Here is a 20,922-nt window from a genome sequence, read left to right as displayed (position 1 = left end):
AATTTGGGGGAAAAAAAAAGGACCACTGCATTACAGTTAAAAATTAGGATACCCCTCTTATCTAAACCACACGGATTAATGTGACTGACCAGAGAGAAATGCAGTTCATTGTTTAGAGTCTTAGAAGTTGGGCTCTAGCCTGATTCAGTCTCTCCAGCTTCCAAATACAGCCCAATTTATAAAGCAGAACAAGACAAGATACTGAGGTCCTAAAGTAACTATATGATATACATATTAGAATGATCCAGATATTACTAACAATAATACTCAGCTTTAGTACGAATTTGGCAAATATCATTTGAATGTCATTTTTTTCTAGGTCTTTTAAATTCTTCCTCCCAACATTTATTCTAAATCATTTATGTAAGGAATACATTGACAGACTTTTAAATTACTCTATAATTTTTATCATTCTCATCATGACAGATTTTCTCGTAATTGGGCTGCTCAAAAGATAAGCACTTCTGCTAAGTCCATTTATACTCTAGTTCATTTAACTCATTCCTTCAACATGCAATTACTGAGTTAGCAACTGAGGATTCTCTACACCCAATATACTAAAAGCCCCCAAATCATTAACGTTTTTACCTTCATTCAAGAAATATTCATTTAGCACCTATTATACACCCAGCCTTGCTAGGTGTTATTTTTACCAGCATAAGATTTATACTTAAAACATTAATAATCTTATATTTAGAACTCTAACATTAGAGGCTCAGTGTACCAAATAACTAATAACTTATCATTGGTGTGACTGGGGGAGGGGGTCAAGATCATTTAAGTACCACAGTTCCCATTTTATATTTAATAGCCCTTGAAATCCAGGGCATTCTACAGCTAATTGCTCTTACTTATCTAAAAAAGGTACTACAAAGAGTCTTTTGATCATTACGGAAAAATCTAAACCATAGTAATGAAGACCTTAATAGACTTATATCCTAAGCATATTATAGCACGTAGTTGGTAAGTTAACTATCAACCAGAACACATGTGCCATTTCCTAACCATGCCAGAATTTATTACAACTTAGAAATCACTCCCCTCTCCCCTTTTTAGAGAAAGTGAGTGTATCTATCATGCACAACTAAAAAGAGCATGCCAGGGGCATCTAGCTAGCTCAGTCGGTGAGGTGTGCAACTCTTGATCTTGGGGTTGTGAGTTCGAGCCCTATGTTGGGTGCAGAGAGTACTTAAAATTAAAACAATATTAAAAAAAAAAAAAAGAGAGAGAGGGGAGCCTGAGTGGTTCAGTCAGTTAAGTGTCTGACTCCAGCTCAGGTCATGATCTCGCAGTTCATGAGGTCGTGAGCCTCATCAGGCTCTGTGCTGACAGCTCGAAGCCTGGAGCCTGCTTCGGATTCTGTGTCTCCCTCTCTCTCTGTCCCTCCCCCACTCATGCTCTGTGTCTGTCTCTCTCTCAAAAATAAACATAAAAATGAGGGTTGATGGGGGGTGGGAGGGAGGGGAGGGTGGGTAATGGGTATTGAAGAGGGCATCTTTTGGGATGAGCACTGGGTGTTGTATGGAAACCAATTTGACAATAAATTTCATATATTAAAAAAAATAATAAAAAACAAAAAATAAACATAAAAAAATTAAAGAAAAAGCATGCACAACTCAAACCTGTCACTTGAAATAACAACAGTGACAACAATGATAACAACACCTTCTATTATCATTTATAGAAGGCACCTATATCCCATGGTATCTATTATACCATGTGTATACTAGTGCACTGATTATTATTATAAATTGTATATTATTACATACAATATTTATATAAAGAATAATGCTGAGCCACATGTTACAAAATAATACTGACTATTGATTCTTTCTTATGGGTTGTAATGACAGCAAGGGAGAAAGAAAGAAAGAAAGAAAGAAAGGAAGGAAGGAAGGAAGGAAGGAAGGAAGGAAAGAAAGAAAGAAAGAAAGAAAGAAAGAAAGAAAGAAAGAAAGAAAGAAAGAAAGAAAGAAAGAAAGAAAGAAAAAGGAAGGAAGGAAGGAAGGAAGGAAGGAAGGAAGGAAGGAAGGAAGGAGGGAGGGAGGGAGGGAGGGAGGGAGGGAGGGAGGGAGGAAAGAAAAGAACGAACAGATTAGATTAGATAGATAGATAGATAGATAGATAGATAAGTGGGTAGGTAGGTAGGTATAATAGACAGATAGATAGACAGACTGACAGACCGATCCATAACTTGCACTTTACAAATGAGATAACTAAAAGAAGAGTTAAGGGACTTGTCCCTGGCCAAACAACTGGTAAATGCTGGGGTGAGAGACGAGTCAGGGTCTGACTGGCACTATACATTTCACAAAGTTGTCATCAGAGAATTAGAGCATTATCCTGCTGTTACATGTGACTTGCTTGGAGGACACGATAACAATTCCCACTTACTCTGAAAAGTCAGATAAGTAGGCAGAAAGAATGGTTTTTATAATCTTCCAGCATAGAGATAAATATCAGAAAATTCATACTAACGAAAACCACCAAAAATGTTACTGCCATCCTTTAGAGTAGTCAATAATACAAACATTCCTCAACTGTCTAACTGAGGTCAATTTGAAGGGATTCTATGTGTTGGGGCAAGAGAAATAAATCAATCGGCATGCTGATAAACTACAAAACACAAAGGACCCACTTTGGAGTATAGTTTTGTTTCACTTCAGGAAAGTTCTTTGTGATGACAGCACTGCCTACCTTCCCACTCTCTGTTTGGACTCTTGGAGGTGCCACACGGACTTGTGGAACTTCTACATTCCAAATCTATCTGTTCTTGCCTCTGTCGCTGTTCTTCCAGGAGCGCAGACTCATGCATGGCTTTAATGTGACGCTGGTACAGGGCATAGCCGCTCACTGGGGTTCCAATTGGTATATTACATGGGGTACAGGAAACCTACAGGAAGAAAAAAAAAAAAATCTAAATATGCCAATGACCAACATAACAACAATCCTCTGCTGCAAATAATGCTTATTTCTGTAACATACCAGTTGATAGGATTTTGCCGTTTTTTTTTTTTAATGTTTACTTATATTTGAGAGAGAGAAAGAGACTGAGTGCAGGTGGTGAAGGAACAGAGAGACAGGGAGACACAGGATGTGAAGCAGGCTCCAGGCTCCGAGCTGTCAGTACAGAGCCTGACATGGGGCTTGAACCCACAAACTCTGAGATCATGACCTGAGCCAAAGTCAGGCATTTGACTGAGCCATCTAGGCGCCCCGGATTTTGCCATTTTTTAATCAAAATAATCTTCAAATGTAATGCTTAAAATGCTGAACATTTCACTTTCAGAACTGAACATAATATAAAATCACTAAAGGGGACGCCTGGGTGGCTCAGTTGGTTAAGTGTCCGCCTTTGGCTCAGGTAATGATCTTATGGTTTGTGGGTTCCAGCCTGCGTTGGGCTCCTGGCTGACAGCTTGGATCCTACGTCTCCTTCTCTCTCTCTATCCCTTCCCCCTTGCACTCTGTCTCTCGCTCTCGAAAACAAACATTTGGAAAAAAAAAATCACAAAACTTATGATAAGAGAAATCAAAATATTTCTGTCTGCTTTTCACTTATGATGGCCAAATCCCTGATGGCTCAACGCCCCTCCTCTCTAGGCTCCCGCAGCAGGTAATCACACCCACTTCTGTGGGTTTAAACGTCATCTATATGTTAACAACTCATCAATTTCTATTTCTAAGGTGTTTGCTCCAAGTCCCATACAGAATGGCTGCATAATAACTCCACCTGGATATCTCAAAGCACCTCAAAACCTGCATTCAAATAGAAATATCTCATTTCCTAAATTCAATGCTTCCCCTTCAGTGACCTCCATCTTAGAAAATGGAACCTTAGCGGCTTAAGCCAGGTTCCTGGCGGACATCCTTGACTAATCAACCTCACTCACCTCCCACACCCAATTCATTGACCTATCAGGGCGGCTGTTAAATGTTACTTCTTCAGACAGGCCATCCCTTACCATCCAATACACTTCAGTAACTTCCTCCCCATATTCCTTCTTACTGCGGCCCTGTTTCTTTCTTTCAGAGTACATTGACAGGACTTACAATAGCACAATCTGCAATAATGCATGTTTTCCTTGTTTATTTTCTGTCTCTCTCACTTCATGAAGGAAAGAACCCAACCTGTTCAGTTCGATACTAAATAAACAGCCCCTAACACAGTCCATTACCCCATAATACAAAAACTTCCGGGGGAAAATAGAGAGCTTTTTTTAGAAACTATTACCTAAATAAAGACTTCCATAGTTTTTTCTGCTATTATAAATAGAATTCTTCACTGACCCCAAAACACGCACAAAATTTACTTGCCTTTGTGCTTTGGTTTATATGTAAACATGGCTCTTCCTCCTTTTGCTATAAAGCCTAATGAATTGTTTTGGTCCAACCACAATGTTATTTCCTTTTTTTTTTTTTTTTTTAATGTTTATTCTTCAAGTACATTAATGGTTCCACAAATGTCCTGGTTAGTGAAGCTGGCTATTTGGCAAGATGTATTCTAATTTTTTTTTTTTGTTTGTTTTCTTAAGAGAGAGAGAAAGAGCGTGTAAGCAGGAGAGAGGAGCAGAGGGAGAGAGAGGGAGAGAGAGAGAGAGAGAGAGAGAGAGAGAGAGAGAGAGAGAATCCCAAGCAGGCTCCATGCATAGCGCGGAGCCTGATGCAGGGCTAGATCCTACGACCCTGGGATCATGACTTGAGCCAAAAAAAAAAAGAGGCAGACGCTCAACCCACTGGGCCACCAAGTGCCCCCCAAAGTATTATTTCCTATGTGGAGTCTTCTTTAAGAGTCTCATTAAGAAGGAAGCTCTCCTTCTGAAATATCCATACTATATTTTCTAACTTAATAGAGCATCACATTGTTATAATTCATCTTAATTTTTATTGTAATACTTTCCTATGTCTTATTATCAAGGCCAATCTCTAAATTTTTTGAAGTCAGAGATTATGATATATAAATATTCCATACAGCATTAACAATGTTGTCTTGAACTGGACACTCAATAAATGTCCATTTGAGTAAATCAATGAATGAGTAAATGTTTAACAATTTGTGTGTGAGTCATAAGCACACACTTAACTTTTTTTAATTATCATATGAGACAGGAAACAAATTTACATCCCCTGAAATAAAGCAAGAGCGAAAACATTACTAGGTAAAAGAGTAATACCCAAGTTCAGAATTCAGTGTCAAAATGGAGTCAAGCTTGTAGAGATTATTCGAGTAAAGTGTAAATAAAACTAGATTTGGAATTGTATACTGCAGTTAGCCATAAGCTTTATAATTCATTCTTAATATTCACAACCTAATTATATATTTATTCTACCACTGTTTTATAGCAAAACAAATAAAACAAAAGCAAAGCTTGCTAACATTATGGCTAGAGGATTATATTTCTTTGGTGTTTTGTTTTTTTCTTCCTGAAATAGAAATGACCATTTCAATCAACTATCACAATGAATCCATTTGAAAAAGGAATAGAGCGACAGATGACTGGATAAACAAAATGTGATATATACATACAAAGGGAGATTATCAGTCTTAAAAAGGAAAGAGATTATGACATGCTATAACCTGGATTAACCTTAAGGACTTTATGCTGAGTGAAATAAGCCAGTCATAAAAAGACAAACACTGTATGATTCCACTTATATGAAGTATCTAAGCAGCCAAATTCAGAGACAGAAAAGTAGAATGGTGGCAGTCAGGTGCTGGCGGGGAAGGGCAAAAGAGAGTGACCACTTAATAAGACGAGAGTCTCACTTCTGCAAGATGACAAGTTCTGGAGATCTATTTCACAACAACAAATATATTTAACACTACTGAACTGTACGCTTAAAAACAGTTAAGATGGTAAATTTTATGTTGTGTGCTTTTTACCACAATTTTTTAAAAGGTCAAGTACTGATTAAGAAAGAGAAGAAGGGTCTCTAAAGGTCTTTATTTCTCAACTTAACTTCTCTTCCTCACTTAGAAAACTTACCATCGGTGGGATAACAGCAGCTCTATGTTGAAGCTGTGGCAGGTCCAGTGGATTTGGTTTTATTGGGGATGAGACCAGTATAGATCCAGGAGGGTTTAACAATGAAGGTTTTGAGTCCATGGGAAACATTCTACAATTGGCAATAAAAAAAAGATAAATTAATATATTCTTCTTTAAGACTTAAAAAAACATGTTTTTAATCTTATTTTTGAGAGAGAGAGAGAGAGAGAGAGAGAGAGAGAGAGAGAAAGAGAGTGTGAGCGGGGGAGGGGAACAGAGAGAGGAAGACACAGAATCCAAAGCAGACTCCAGGCTCTGAGCGGTCATCTCTGAGCTGTCAGCACAGAGCCCGACACGGGGCTCAAACTCATGGACCGTGAGATCATGACCTGCGCTGAAGTTGGATGCCCAACCGAGCCACCCAGGTGCCCCTATTCTTGTTTAAGACTTTAAATGTACAATCATAATTCCTTCTAAGTAGTTAATGTGTAGGTGGGCACACATACACAACGCATTAACCTTAGAAGAGATTTGAAGAGTAAGGAAAAAAGGGACTCTGTAATGCTAACTGTCCAAGAAACCTAATACTGATTTATAGGTTGAAAATAATCTGAATTTAATCATCTGCATCTAACCACGCAGTCTGAACAAATTCCATTATAAAATGGAATTTTGTAAGTCCTAATCTACCACTAACAGAGATTACAAACTAGTCATCTGTATCTTGCCAGGATCAAAGGGCATTCTTTTTTAAAACAACTGCCCATGAACATTTTAAAAACTGAGAATTCCACCCAAGATTCCAGACTCCTGGTTTCTCATGAGAAATGGAAAAGAAATGGCAGCACAGAAGCAGCACTCCAGCACGGCAACAACATGCAGCTCCTTTTCCAAACAGCAAGCGCTTCTCTGTTCCCCACAGTCCCTTTCTCCCCACATTCCACCTGCTTCACTCAGGTTCGTTACCTACACTGGAGTTCAGGACACCCAATACATGAACGGGGAAAATCATACACCAGTGCCATACCCCACACCTTGCAGGCTTGATCATACTTCCCAGTATTATTGGGGAAAGATGAACATTTTAAAAAGTACAAGTTGATAAGAAAATCAGAATGTATAAAAGAAAACAATTAACATCATACATAAAGAATAAAGATGGTGTTACAGATGTAGAAAACATAGGATGTGTTATTTGACAGTTGGGAAGTGATGCAAACTTTGGAGTGTTACTCAAAGACCACCACCATATATTTACGAGGAATTTCTGAATTTCAAGACTACTATCATGTTCATCTCTTCGGGTGTTCCTCCAAGGTTACTACCTTCCTGTAGTTACTAAAACCAACAGTGAAAAACACAGAGAATCCTCATCTTAGATGAACAGAATCTGGCACTTAGGTGAGTGGCTTATTTGCCTTCCTTTTTAAAAAACAGGAGGGGAGAAAAAGAAAAAAAGTGTTGAACTGGGTTTCTGATTAAATGATGTTTTTAGTCGAATTCATTTCTAGAATCTGCACCAATGAAACATTCTACTGTGATTTTAGGGGATTCTATTGCTTTCAAGGAAAAGGAAATCCCAAGGAATGTACACATATTAAATAAAGCAGTATCTATTCCTATAAAAATGTATCTTTTTACTGTAACTTATAAAAACCATACACATAAAATAGTTTTGTATTATTAACTTAGTGACTAAAAACAGTTCTATATTCATGTATGTTATACATATTTTCAATTACAAATATGAATAACCTAGAATTTTAACTGATATCAACAGTGACTGTGATAATTACCTAGAACTTATGTTTAAATCATGCCTTCTAAAATGTTTTCAGAACATTTAACATGTTTCTCCTCCCAACATATTCTACCCTCTAACGCACAGGGACAGCAGGCCTTATTTTGAGGCTGTGCGGTCTTAGAGCAAACAAGCCAATGCCTCTCGCCTTCACCACCACATCCTTCGCCACCTCGTCCTACTGCTTCCAACACCAGGAACGGCAGTCTCATCTGTGGTTTCGTTCACAAGTTTTGTTAGATGAGATCCCCTCCTCTGCTACATATGGGATTCATGTAACCAATGCAGGAAAAAAATATTATCTTTTTCATTTGAAAATTATGAGCACCTAATTGTTCTTGGTTATTTAAGCAGATGAAGAGCATCAAAACCCAGTAATAATGGCACGGAGACCACCTTTAACTTGCCGAGGTTTATGCAGGAGTAATATCCGCAGCCGGCACCGTTCTGTGACTCAGCATCCGACAGAGCAAAGAATACAACAGTATTAGAGGAACGAGTCTCACCTCTGCCTCTCGGGCTCTCCATCTACATCTTCATCAGCACTGCAGGTAGCACTGGAATCATTGTCCGACTGGGGCTCGGGCCTCTGGGCCCCTATTTGCTGGGCCCCCACCAAGTCTTCATCGCCAGGCTCTGTCTTCTCGCCGGCTCTCTCCAGGTCTCTCTCTTTGGTATCACCTTCGACTTTAGACGGATTGTTCTCAGGCACCCTCATGTCAACATCTACAGAGTCTGTTCTGGTAGTCGCGGGGAGGTCAAGAACAGAAGTCACTTCAGCACTGGGCTCCTGCCGGTCAACGTCCATCGGCTCTGCTGCCTCTACGGTGATGCTGTCATTCGCCTGGGTCTCCACGCTTTCATTTTCGACGGGTTTCGTACTTGGCACTGCCGAGGAGGGAGACGCACCGGGCGCAGGTTCGGAGGTGGACCCGAGCTCGGCCACAGGTTCCGTGTTCCCTCGAGAAGACGCATTTTCAGTGCTATCTTCGCCGGGCTTGACAGCTTCAACTGGTGAAGGAGAAGGAGCACTTTCTGTATCAGAACTATTTTCAGCACCTTAAAGATAATGATACAGCATAAAAATCTGATAATGGACATGTTTCAGGGGTGGCAGAAGCCATGCTTCAAAGTAGGTTTAGAAGGAATGACACTCGTCGCATGACCTCACCGAAGTACGCCAGCCACTGGGAAGCTAAAGTGTCTACAGAGCATGAAAGGGAGAGATCAAACTGTTTTCACCTTCTGAAACTGAAAGCGTAAAAGCCTTTAGTATCGAAAAATCATTTACATGAAATTTGAAAAATGAAGAAAGATGGAAAAACAAAACTAAACAAAAAAACCCGTACGCAGAAATGGTACATTTCAGTTTATTTCTACCAGCCCATTTCTGTGCTTTTCTTTATACCCAGGAGGGCTGACAGTCCGTTCTAGAACAGCGCCATCCAATAGGAACATCATGTGAGTTACACCTGCCATTTTAATTTTTCCGGTTGTCACGTTAAAAAAGTAAAGAGATAAATTAACTTTAAATCATGTATTTTATTTAACCCAAAATGCCTAAAATATTATCTTTTTAACATGTGATCAACATAGAAAACTAGCAATAAGATTTTTACCTTTCTTGGTACTAAGTCTTCAAAATCTGATTATATTTTTCATTTTTAGCATATCTCAATTTGGACTAGCCACATTTCAAGAGCTCAATAGCCACAGGTATTTAGTGGCTACCACACTGGACAACAAAGCTCTAGGGTAACATGACACAGACTTTTTAATTTAACGTTGTAACCCTGGTCTTTCCCAACATCGTTTGTTTCATTTTATAAATGCAGTTTTAATCTGTGACATCTTTGCCTAGATATTTCAAAGGAATCACAAATTCAGTATTTCCTGCACCAGACTTGGACTCAACACACCCAAATCCCGTTCTTTTCTACTGTTTACTATCAATTAAACCAGAAACCTACGAGCAATCTTTTAATCCTTCCTCTCGTTGATCCCCATATTCTGTGTAGACAAGCATCACAGATTCTCTCTCTAAAAAGATCCCTTGTGGAGCGCCTGGGTGGCTCAGTCGGTTGAGCGTACGACTCTTGATTTCGGTTCAGGTTATGATCCCAGGGTCACGGGATCAAGTCCCATATCTGGTCCCACACTGAGCATAGAGCCTGCTTGGGATATATATATCCCTCCCCCCAAAAAAATAAAAAATAAAAAAATTCAAAGATCCCTTGAATCCACCCACTTCTATTCAACCTCACAACTGCCGCTCCAGTCCAGAAACAACTCCTCCCATCTTCCACCTCAGACCATTCTCTACCACAACGCCAGAGTGAGCTGCTTAAAAACCGAACCTTACCAAAACTCACTCACGCACTTGCCTTTGCCATCGCCCTTCCCTCCGTGAGGGCAGGGACCCTCTATTTTGCTTATCGTTTAAGTCCTAGGACAAGCACTGTGCCGAGCACACGAGACTCAAATACCTGTTGAAGGATAAAGTGACTGAATGATTGTGAACATGTCTTAAATTTACTTCCCTTTTCCTCTATTACTGGAGCCTCAGGCAACTTCCAATTTGCCACTATTATGAACAGCGTACAGACATGTTTACTACAGCATTCAGTGTTTGATTATTTTCTTGAAGTAGACAACATAAAAATTTAAATCTCCCCCCAAATTAATATATTTACCTCCAATGAGAACCCCAATGGTTGGTAAGGAAGATTTTTTTTTTTAAATTAAAAGAAGTTTTATTTTAATGTTTATTCATTTTTGAGAGACAGAGACAGAGCACAAGTGAGGGAAGGGCAGAGTGAGAGGAAGACACAGAATCTGAAAGCAGGCTCCAGGCTCTGAGCTGTCAGCTCCAAAGCTTGACGCAGGGCTCGAACCCATGAACCGTGAGGTCATGACCTGAGCCCAAGTCAGACACTTAATCAACTGAGCCATCCAGGTGCCTCAAGAAAGATTTCTTAAACTAGATAAACTAATTTAGAGTGTATATGAAGAACAAGTCCCTGAGAAAATCTCAGAAAAGTATGAAAAACATTAGAGTGAAAGGCCTGCCTCTCCAGATAGTCAAACTTACCACAAAGCCAACGTATCACATGTTTGCAACTGCCAGAGTGATAGACAAAATAAATCAGCAATGCAGAAGGCAATGCCTAGGAATAGATCCTAAAGTAGATGGGAAATTAATATATACCAAAGGTGACATTTCAAATCATTGGGTAAAGGATGATTATTTAATAAACTAGCTCCCTCAGAACTGGCTCCTTGTCTGGAAGAAAAACATGGACCCTACCTTACACCACACACAAAAATAATTCCAAAGGGAATAGAGTTTTCAAAATTTGAGAAGATAATGTAGGACAGGATATGTATAACCTCAGGAGGTACGCAGAAATGTCTGAAAGCAAAACAGGCAACTCTGAAGCTACAGGTACATCATTCACACAGAAAACAATAAAGACTTAATTGACCATATGGGAAAAGATACTTTCAATGCGTAACATAGTATTTTAAAACCCTACAAATTCATCCTCTCACTCATTCAATTAGGTACAAAACACCCAACGTGCAGGGTGCACTGGGGACAGAGAAGTGAAAAGACCAAACTGCACTCTAGAGGACCTGACAGTCGAGTGTCAAACGGACAACGAACAATTAAGTACATGATGCATCCGGAGGTCATAAGCACAGTGAGTAACAAAACTGGGGAACCAGTGAAGAAGAGGGTATTAAAGAGGTAAGGTGACATTTCAGCAGAGGCCTGAAGGAAATGGCAGAACGAACCAGGGACATCTTGGGGAAACGGTAGAAGAATCAGCTCATGCAAAACCCCCGAAGTGGGGGGTTGCTTTGCTCAAACAGCAAAGAGAACAATGTGGTTAGAACAGAGTAAGCAATCACCTCACATCTGTCAGGATGGTTATGATCAGAAAGGCAAGAAATAACAAGTGGAGAAAGGGAGCCCTTGTACACTGGTGGTGGGAATGTAAATTAGGGCAGTGGCTATGACAAAGAGTATGGAGGTTCCTCAAAAAATTAAAAGTAGAACTACCATCTGATCCAGCAATTCCTCTTCTGGGAATTCATCTGAAAAAAAAAAAAAAACACTAACTCGAAAAGATATGTGCACCCTCACATTGATTGCAGCATTATTTACAAGGGCCAAGACACTGAAACAACCTAAGTGTCCAACAATGGATGAATGGATAAAGAAAATGTGGGGTATAGATACAGATACAGACACAGACACATACACACAATAGAGTAATATTCAGCCATTAAAAAGGGGGTGGGGGTGCGCCTGGGTGGCTCGTCTGTTAAGCGTCTGACTGGCTCAGGTCATGATCACTCAGTTCGTGAGTTCAAACCCCGCGTCTGGCTCTGTGCTGACAGCTCAGAGCCCGGAGCCTGCTTCAGGTTCTGTGTTTCCCTCTCTCTCTGCTCCTCCCCCACACTCATTTTCTCTCTCTCTCTTTCAAAAATAAATAAATTAAAAAAAAAAAAAAGGAATTCTTGCCATTTGCAACAGGGATGGCCCCTGAGGGCATAATGCTAAGTGAGGTAAGTCAGACAGAGGACAAATACTGAATCATTTCACTTGTAAGAAGAATCTTAAAAGCAAACAAACAAACAAACAAACAAAACCATGAACACACAGAACAATTTGTGGTTACCAGACGCAGAAGAAGGTAGAAATGAGTGAAGGTAGCCAAAAGGTTCCAACTTTCAATTAGAAGATTAAGTAAGTCCTGGAAATGTAATGCACAGCATGGCGACTATAGCTAGTAATACTGTATCGTACACTTGAAAGTTGCTAAGAAAGTAGATCTTAAAAATTCTCATCACAAGAAAAAGATTGTAACTATGTGAGGCGATGGATGTTAACACGACTTATTTTGATCGTTTCTCAATCAATACAAATACTGAATGATTAGTCTGGACATCTGAAACTAGCATTATGGGTCAAAGATATCTCAATTAACAACAACAAAGAACATAGTGAGTAAGCAGAAAAGTGGTTTGCAAAAGGGTCGCAGAGGTGTATGGGCCAGTTCGCGCAGGGCCTCACAACAAGTCCCAGGCTTCTGAATGAAATGTGAAAGCATCACACCATTTGGAACAGAGACACACCACAGTCTGATTGACACTTTAGAAGGTTCACTCTGGTTGTGGTGGGTGTAAAGGCACAGAAACATAATGGGACAAAGAGCAGCAAGGGGACCAATCAGGGGGCTGCTGCAGTGAACGTGGGCAGTGGCTCAGAACCAAAGTAGCAGCAATGAGGGAAGGGAGATGGGATGAGATTCTCACTAGTGCCTCTAAAGAAAAGCTGATAATGTCCCCTGATGGACCACATGTAGGGTAGGAGAGTGTCATTTGTTGGCCCAGGGAAAGACTGGAGGGAAAGGAGGCCTCCGGTGGTGGGGAATCGAAAGTTTGTTCTGGATGTTAAGCTGGCTCTTGGGCATCCAAATGGAAACGTTAAGTAGGCAGTCAGATGCATGAGCCTGGAGTTCACATGGGAGCTCAAGTGACAGATATAAAAACAAAGTCAAAACAAAACACAGACAAAAGCTCGGGACAGAACCTCCCACTTAGTAAGGTCTAAACGTATGGCAGCAACCACTGTTAATGAAAGATGCTACCAAAATGTTGAAAGGCTAACAAAAAGTCTCACTTCATTTCATTCCCATTCAACGGAAAACCTCAAACCCGAGGGCAAGTTACCAAGTCATTTGTCTCCACAATATTAGAAGCCATGTTCATGACCGTGCAGCAGACATCACCTGTCATAAGCACTTCTTCGATTACTTTCTTCCTCCAAGCCACAGAAGAGTAGGAAGGAGTGTTTCCAAGGCAAGATGCTTCACCAAGCACCAGCCAAATGAGTGTCTTTTTTATTTTCGCTTAAAGAATGACTTGGAACAAAAGAACACGAATAAATCCAAATTTTGGTCAAGTTTCCGTTATTTTTGCTCCAACTCCTCTGTCAGAGACGCACACAGTCGAATGAACAACCCATCTTGCTCTCTGCTCGCGCGCTGCCGACAATCTCCCACAGACACGAGCAGCGCCACGTGATAAACAGTGACAATAAGCATGAGATCACAGGCCATGTAAACTGCATTGTACTGTCTTTTCCTCGACACCTTGAAATTCAGTCAACAGGAAATGGGGATCGCACAATTCTAGGGGCAAGTTCATTTCCTTTCGCAAGAAACTAGTCTAGGAGTCACAACATAACCCCCTGTATGGATGGGAATGTGTGCCCACCACCCCCCACACCTGATCAGACAGAAACCTTATTTTTACGCTTAACCTTAACCTTATGCTTAACCTTAACCTTATGCTTAACCTTTTATGCTTAAACTTAACCTTAATTACTTTAATGACCTTATTTATAACCTTATTTCATAACCTTAATAACCTTATGTGACAATCTGAAAAAACCTTCACACCAAGACAAAGTAACAGGAAGAAAACAGAAGGAAACAAGTCACTTTTTGATGCTCAGCTTCTGAAAATCTGTTAGCCCCTGTACGGATAGGCTTCTGTGTTCTGAGATAAACATATTTATGATAATTAGGTTTGGGCTTTGTTATGGACTGGATTATGTCCCCCACAAACTTTATATGTTGAAGCCCTAACCCCCAAGGAAACTGTATTTGGAGACAGTGCTTTTAAGGAGACAATTAAGCTTAAATGAGGCCATGAGGGGGGGACCCGAATCCACTAGGACCAGTGGTGTCCTTACGAGAAAAGAGATACCAAGAGCACATGTGCACAACGGGAAGGTCATGTGAGGACAAAGCAAGAAGCCTTTCTTCTGCAAGCCAGGAAGACAGGTTCACTAGAAACCAATCCTGTTTGCATCCTGATCTTGGACTTCAACCTCCAGAACCGTGAAAAAATAAATTTCTGTTGTTTAAGCCACCCAGTCTGTGATAGTCTGTTATGACAGCCCAAGCGGGTTAATATAGGCTCCATGTACATTTATAACCCAGAGAATACTACCTACCAGCAACAAACCTATGAAAATGAACAACCTTGCATGATCTCTTAAGAACCATAAGCACACCATCCTGACATTCATAGTCTACGCACCCTTCTGCCACCCCAGAGTGAGCTTGCCCCAGGATTCTCATTTTCCAGAAAACCTCACAGAAAAAAAGCTATTTATTGCTCAAAGCCCAAACACATTCAAAACAAAACTTCAGTTTAAAAGCCAACAACAGGGCACCTGGATGGCTCAGTCAGTTAAGCATTCGACTCTTGATTTTGGCTCAGGTCATGATTTCACTGTTTGTGAGTTCGGGCTCTGTACTAACAATGCAGAGCTTGCTTGGGATTCTCTCTCCCTCCCAAAATAAATAAACTTAAAAATTTTTTTAAAAATAAAAGTCAGCAACTTGTAGAAAAAAAAATAAAACAAAATCTAGTATTTCCGAAACTCCTAGAAGGTACAGAACTTCCTAAGCTTAAAATATGAGCACCTACCAAGGAACATATATAAACAGCTCTGATTACATACAAAATTTAAACTCGTAATTTAACATCAAAACAAAAAGCGAATGAGATGGAAAAAATATTTGCATATACAAAACATGAACATATCTAAGATATCATTTATAGAGAGCTACTAAAAATCACTGAAAAACCCCATGTCAGAAGCAGTCAATTCACAAAAGAAATCTATAGAAACTTTAATAGTAAGATGAATTGAAATAAATTTGGACTTTTTTCTTTAACTAGCAAAAACTAAGAAAACATTTACTTTTTCAGGAAGTGGTCATTAATTTTTTCAGATGACAAAAAAGATTTTTATTTCTTAAGTTTCTTGGGTTGACATTCTTTTCTATTGGGGCTTCTAGGGTCGTTAACTCTTCTTATACGAAAGCATAAACGTGACATATGTAAGTAAGTCTTTGTAAAAATTGAAGTAAATCAAAGTGCCACAAAGAGGGAAATGTAATCGATGATACTAACTGGACAAATAAATACGGCAACGACATAGGTGCACAGACATCTTTCTAGATAACGGAGTGCCATTTTAAAGATCCTCTGGTTGTGGTAACTGGGCCATCTCAGGTGCTACATAAATGTTTGTTGATGGAATAAATACATTGTGCTCAAGTTTAAGGTCTCTATGCCATGAAAACACTGATAATACTTTTTCCTTCATGAAGCAATTCTTAAATAGTCAAATGACTAAGCTAACAATTACAGATTTGGCTAGCAGAAGTCACAACTAAATTTAAGACTTTAAGATACCTTCACTGTCTTCTGGATTTTCTTCTTCATTAGAAGCTTCAATATCTTCATCCTCCTGGGCAGAAACAGTAGAAGCTACACTTTCACATTGAGACACATCTCGCTCTTCACGAGGCTTTCGTGAAGTCTAAGGAGTAAAAGAATATTAAATTAGGGGTGCCTAGGTGGCTCAGTTGGTTAAGCTTCCGACTCACGATTTCAGCTCAGGTCATGATTTCACGGTTCTTGGGATCGAGCCCCACATCGGGCTCTGCAGTGACAACACAGAGCCTGCTTGGGATTCTCTCTCTCTCTCTCTCTCTCTCTCTCTCTCTCTCTCTCTGCCCCTCCCCCACTCATGCTCTCTCTCGCTCTCTCAAAATAAACATAGAAAAAAGAATATTAATTTATGATTTAAATAACTAAAAGAAAAAAAATGAACCTTTTCATGTCTAAAATAACACAGAACATGGATACACACATACTTAAACAAGAAGGTTGCATGTTTCACAACTGTTCTGGTTAATGTGCAGTTACCTCTAGGGAACCACTTCCTGGCCTTTTTGTGTAAATAGATTGCTTTCATCAAACTGATCAAAAGTTTGGACAATTTTTTGGACAATTTTTCAAACAACTCACCACCATACATGTACAAAGAGCCAAAAATGGCAAAACTCCTGCTATTCTCCCCCTCCAGATAATGTATTTTTCTAATACATACAATGTATACATTTATTTTCTAAGAAAAATAACACATTCATCGGAATGTTGAAGACCCAGAATTATGTTAAAGAAGACAATAATTGCTCATAATTCTACCAGCAATGGATTCTAAGTATGCTGATACATTTCCTTCCTGTCTTTTATACCTGTGTACATATGTATACATGGAAATAAAACCAGGATGACCCAATGTGATTATATATCTTACTTGTTTAACCTACTATAATCATGAACTGCACGTACCTCTCTACATTATACATTCTTCAAAATTATTATATTTATTAGTGATTCCATAAAAACAATCTATACCAATAAATATTTAAAATTCTATTTTAAGATATTTAGGCAATTTTTAAGTATTGTTAATAATGCTGTAATAACCTCCCTTCACTAACTTTAAGAATTCAGTGATCTCATAAGCAACATCTGATCACTGCTGTAGCCAATCAGCATTGGTGTTACTGAATTTCTGTTACTATTGACGAGGACAAATTTCCTTTTTTTAACAGGATGTTCCCTTCTGTAAACCAAGTGTTTATGTAACACTGCTCATTTTTCTACTGGGGTCACAGATGTGTAAGAGTATAGGTGCACATACGTAGGTGTAAGACATTAGCCATTTATTGCATTTATAATCTTACATTGCTGACTATGAAACTTAAGGTCTCCTGTCTTTGCAGACTGGAGGATCCCAGCCCTGGCACTTCTCTGCGCTGCACCTCTTCCAGGGCCTGTACTTCAGCAGACTTCAGCTACAGGCATCTCCCAGGGACATTCCTCATAGAGGAAAATAAGTTATTGCCACCCCAACTGTTAAAATTACCAATATTCTTATTCTGTTTATTTCTTCTCATTTTTGGTTTACATATGAATACACTAGTAGGATCCAACCTAAAGCATTAACTGAAGCAAGAGAAAAAAATCATTTCCCAATGTCAGAGTCATACAACTGGGTGAAAGTCTGAAGCTAAAAAAAATTCAACACTTTGGCGAGGATTCAGAGAAAGAGGAACACTTTTGCGCTGCTGGTAGAAATGCAAACTGGTGTAGCCACTCTGGAAAACAGTATGGAGGTTCCTCAAAAAGTTAAAAATAGAACTACCCTACGACCCAGCAAGTGCACTACTGGGTATTTATCCAAAGGACACAAAAATGCTGACTCGAAGGGGGACGTGCACCCCAGTGTTTATAGCAGCGCTATGCACAATAGCCAAAGTATGGCAAGAGCCCAACTGATGAACGTATCAAGAAGATGTGGTATATACACAAAATGGAATATTACCCAGTGACCAAAAAGAATGAAATCTTGCCATTTGCAATGACGTAGATGGATCTAGATTGTATTATGCTAAGCGAAATAAGTCAGAGAAAAGACAAATATTTGATTTCACTTATGTGGAATTTAAGAAATAAAACATATGAACATAGGGGAAGGGAAGCAAAAATAAGACAACAGAGAGGGAGAGGTTCTTAAATAGAGAGACTCTTAAATACAGAGAACAAACTGAGGGTTGCTGGCAGGGTGCTGGGTGGGGGATGGCTAAATGGGCGATGGGCATTAAGGAGGGCACTTGTTGGGATGAGCACTGGGTGCTGTATGTAAGTGATGAATCATTAAATACTACTCCTGAAACCATTATGACACTGTACGTTAACCAACTTGGATTTAAATAAACAAAAATTAAAAAAAAAAAATCATCACTATGCTCCTAGGGAATGCAAGGGAAGAATCCTCTGGCTACCCTTTTTAAAAAGCTTGCGAAAGACTTCATGAGTGCTGCAATATTTTTAGGCATTAGATAATAGCTACTATGTGGATTTTTCCAGTGTGGAGGCTATATTCCTCCTTTGCTGGTATCCACCGATTCTTTTGGTACTTCCACTGATGGACAGAGAAGAGACAACATTTTACCACCGTGCAACATTCCTCCAATCACATGCAAAAATCTCCTACCTCTCCAAGCATTTGCCGCACTATATGATAGCGCTCATTAATTTTTAATGTAATAATTCAAACCTACAGAAATATAACACCTATATATCTTCTACTTTAACAGATATTAGACATTTTGTCATGTTTTCTTGAAGCCTTTTTAAAAATGGTTGGGGCGCCTGGGTGGCGCAGTCGGTTAAGCGTCCGACTTCAGCCAGGTCACGATCTCGCAGTCCGTGAGTTCGAGCCCCGCGTCAGGCTCTGGGCTGATGGCTCGGAGCCTGGAGCCTGTTTCCGATTCTGTGTCTCCCTCTCTCTGCCCCTCCCCCGTTCATGCTCTGTCTCTCTCTGTCCCAAAAATAAAAAATTAAAAAAAGTTGAAAAAAAAAATTTTAAAAAAATAAAAATAAAAATGGTAAAACACTCTAAAAAAATGGGAGCCTGCTGTCCTATCATTTCAATTGTAATTTAAAAGATTAGAATAAGAAGTGTTATCGACATTTGCAATGGTTAATTTTGTGTGTCAACTTGGCTGGACCACCGCACCCAGATATTTGGTCAACATTAGTCTGGATGTTTCTGTGCAGGTGTTTTTTAGATGAGATTAACACTTCAATCAGTGGACTTCTGAGTAAAGCAGATGACCCTCCATAATGTGGATGGGGTGGGCTTCACGGAATCAACTGATAGCCTGATTAGAACTAAGACTAAGGGCTCCCTGTCCCTCACCCCCAGCCCTAAGGAGGATCTATTCATGAGATATATATATAATGATATTTACTGAATTTGAAGTTAAAACAGAAAAACATTTAAAATATTTATGAATTTGGGGCACCTGGGTGGCTCAGTCAATTAAGTATCTGACTCTTGATTTCAGTCCAGGTAATGATCTCACAAGGTTCGTGGGTTTGAGCCCCACATCCAGCTTTGCGCTTACAGCACAGGAAGCCGGCTTGGAATTCTGTCTGCCCCTCCACACCCCCTCCCCTCACATGTGCGCTTTCCTTCTCTCTCTCAAAATACACTTAAAAAAAATTTGTTTTAAGAATAAATATCTATAAATTCATTTGAGGATAACAACACATTACATGTCAACATAAAAAACATTTCTAATAAAAAATAATACATTCCAAAACAAAAGAATCATTTCATGAAAAAGTATCATTTTTTTAATTGATTTTGGAAATTCCTTTTAATGTCTGCCTTGAGAGCATCACAATTCTCAAATGTGCTTCTACATTTAACCTAATCTGCAGGCGTAATACTGTTTTGGTTGAAACACATATTAAAAATATCTGGTCTCACAGAGATATGTAGTTGGAAAGGGAAGTGTGTTTTAACATCTTTTTAGACAAGCCTGGATATCACTCTTTGATGGTGCACCGAAATTGGGCATGTCGTCATCTCTCAAAGGATAACTGCAATGTGAAATCTGAAACTGTATCAATAAATTTTTCGTACTCTATTAAAATCCATTCATCTATCTTGAACTTCGATGTATTGCAAAATATTTTATGTATCTTTTACACATACAGGATACCCACTGCCAGATCACAAATTGGTCATTTGGAAAACATGGATTTACCCAGATTTTTCAAATCTGGATACGTTTCACTGTATATGAAAACATCACAGTGGTCCTTATTACCACTGATCTCATCAGAAAAGTCTTTGAGTACTGGGGAGACGGTAAGCTCATGGGGAGGGATACAGACTTTTCCAAACTTCTAACCTTTGCTTGAAAGCTCGAAACTGGAAGTGGCAACAAATACTGCCGCTTGCTTGAACAGACAGGCTCACGTATTTTCAAGAAAATGTCGACTATGGATCCAAGTCTGAAAGACCACGGTCTGTCATTTTTTCAACTGAAACTGACATTCCATAAAAAAAGGGGAGCTAGTCCAGCCTGGGGCTCGAACAAACGCAAAGTGCTTTCCCAGGGCAGAAGCGGGACACTTTGGGGTGGAACAGAAGGACTTCACACGACACTTCTCACTTCATCCCACACACACATACTCAAGGGTCAAGACTTAGTCAAGCGCATTTTGACTGCTTCACTAAGGACAAGTGACACCGGCACATTTGTTTTGAAACTGCTAATAACGCTGGAGATGAAGAGAACAGTGAGTATTTAGCACAGCGGTGTCCTGTGGGGATTCGTGCGAAGGCACTGACGTTCTCCCTCCCAACAACTCTGACATCGTCTGTGCAAA

At 39.5% G+C, this 20,922-nt stretch overlaps 1 protein-coding gene across 17 annotated transcripts in view; it reads right to left on the bottom strand.

Moving 5' to 3' along the window:
* Positions 1–20,922, bottom strand: part of NCOR1 (nuclear receptor corepressor 1) — a 161,107-nt gene that overhangs the window by 42,633 nt on the left and 97,552 nt on the right. For 14 of the 17 annotated variants that reach the window (XM_086686110.1, XM_086686120.1, XM_086686116.1 and 11 more), the window contains 4 exons: positions 16,075–16,201; positions 8,295–8,847; positions 5,988–6,117; positions 2,698–2,893 (listed from right to left, as the gene is read on the bottom strand). In XM_086686110.1, the coding sequence (XP_086542236.1) occupies positions 2,698–2,893; positions 5,988–6,117; positions 8,295–8,847; positions 16,075–16,201 (1,006 nt within the window). The remainder of the gene's footprint in view (positions 1–2,697; positions 2,894–5,987; positions 6,118–8,294; positions 8,848–16,074; positions 16,202–20,922) is intronic. The other 3 variants (XM_086686117.1, XM_086686124.1, XM_086686125.1) reach the window with 1 other exon arrangement.

This window comes from Puma concolor, chromosome E1 (genome assembly GCF_028749965.1).
Source record: "Puma concolor isolate L17-30 chromosome E1, mPumCon1.1.hap2, whole genome shotgun sequence".
NCBI classification, from domain to species: domain Eukaryota; kingdom Metazoa; phylum Chordata; class Mammalia; order Carnivora; family Felidae; genus Puma; species Puma concolor.
Note: the sequence above shows the minus strand (reverse complement) of the source record. Positions and strands in the feature narration are given on the sequence as shown.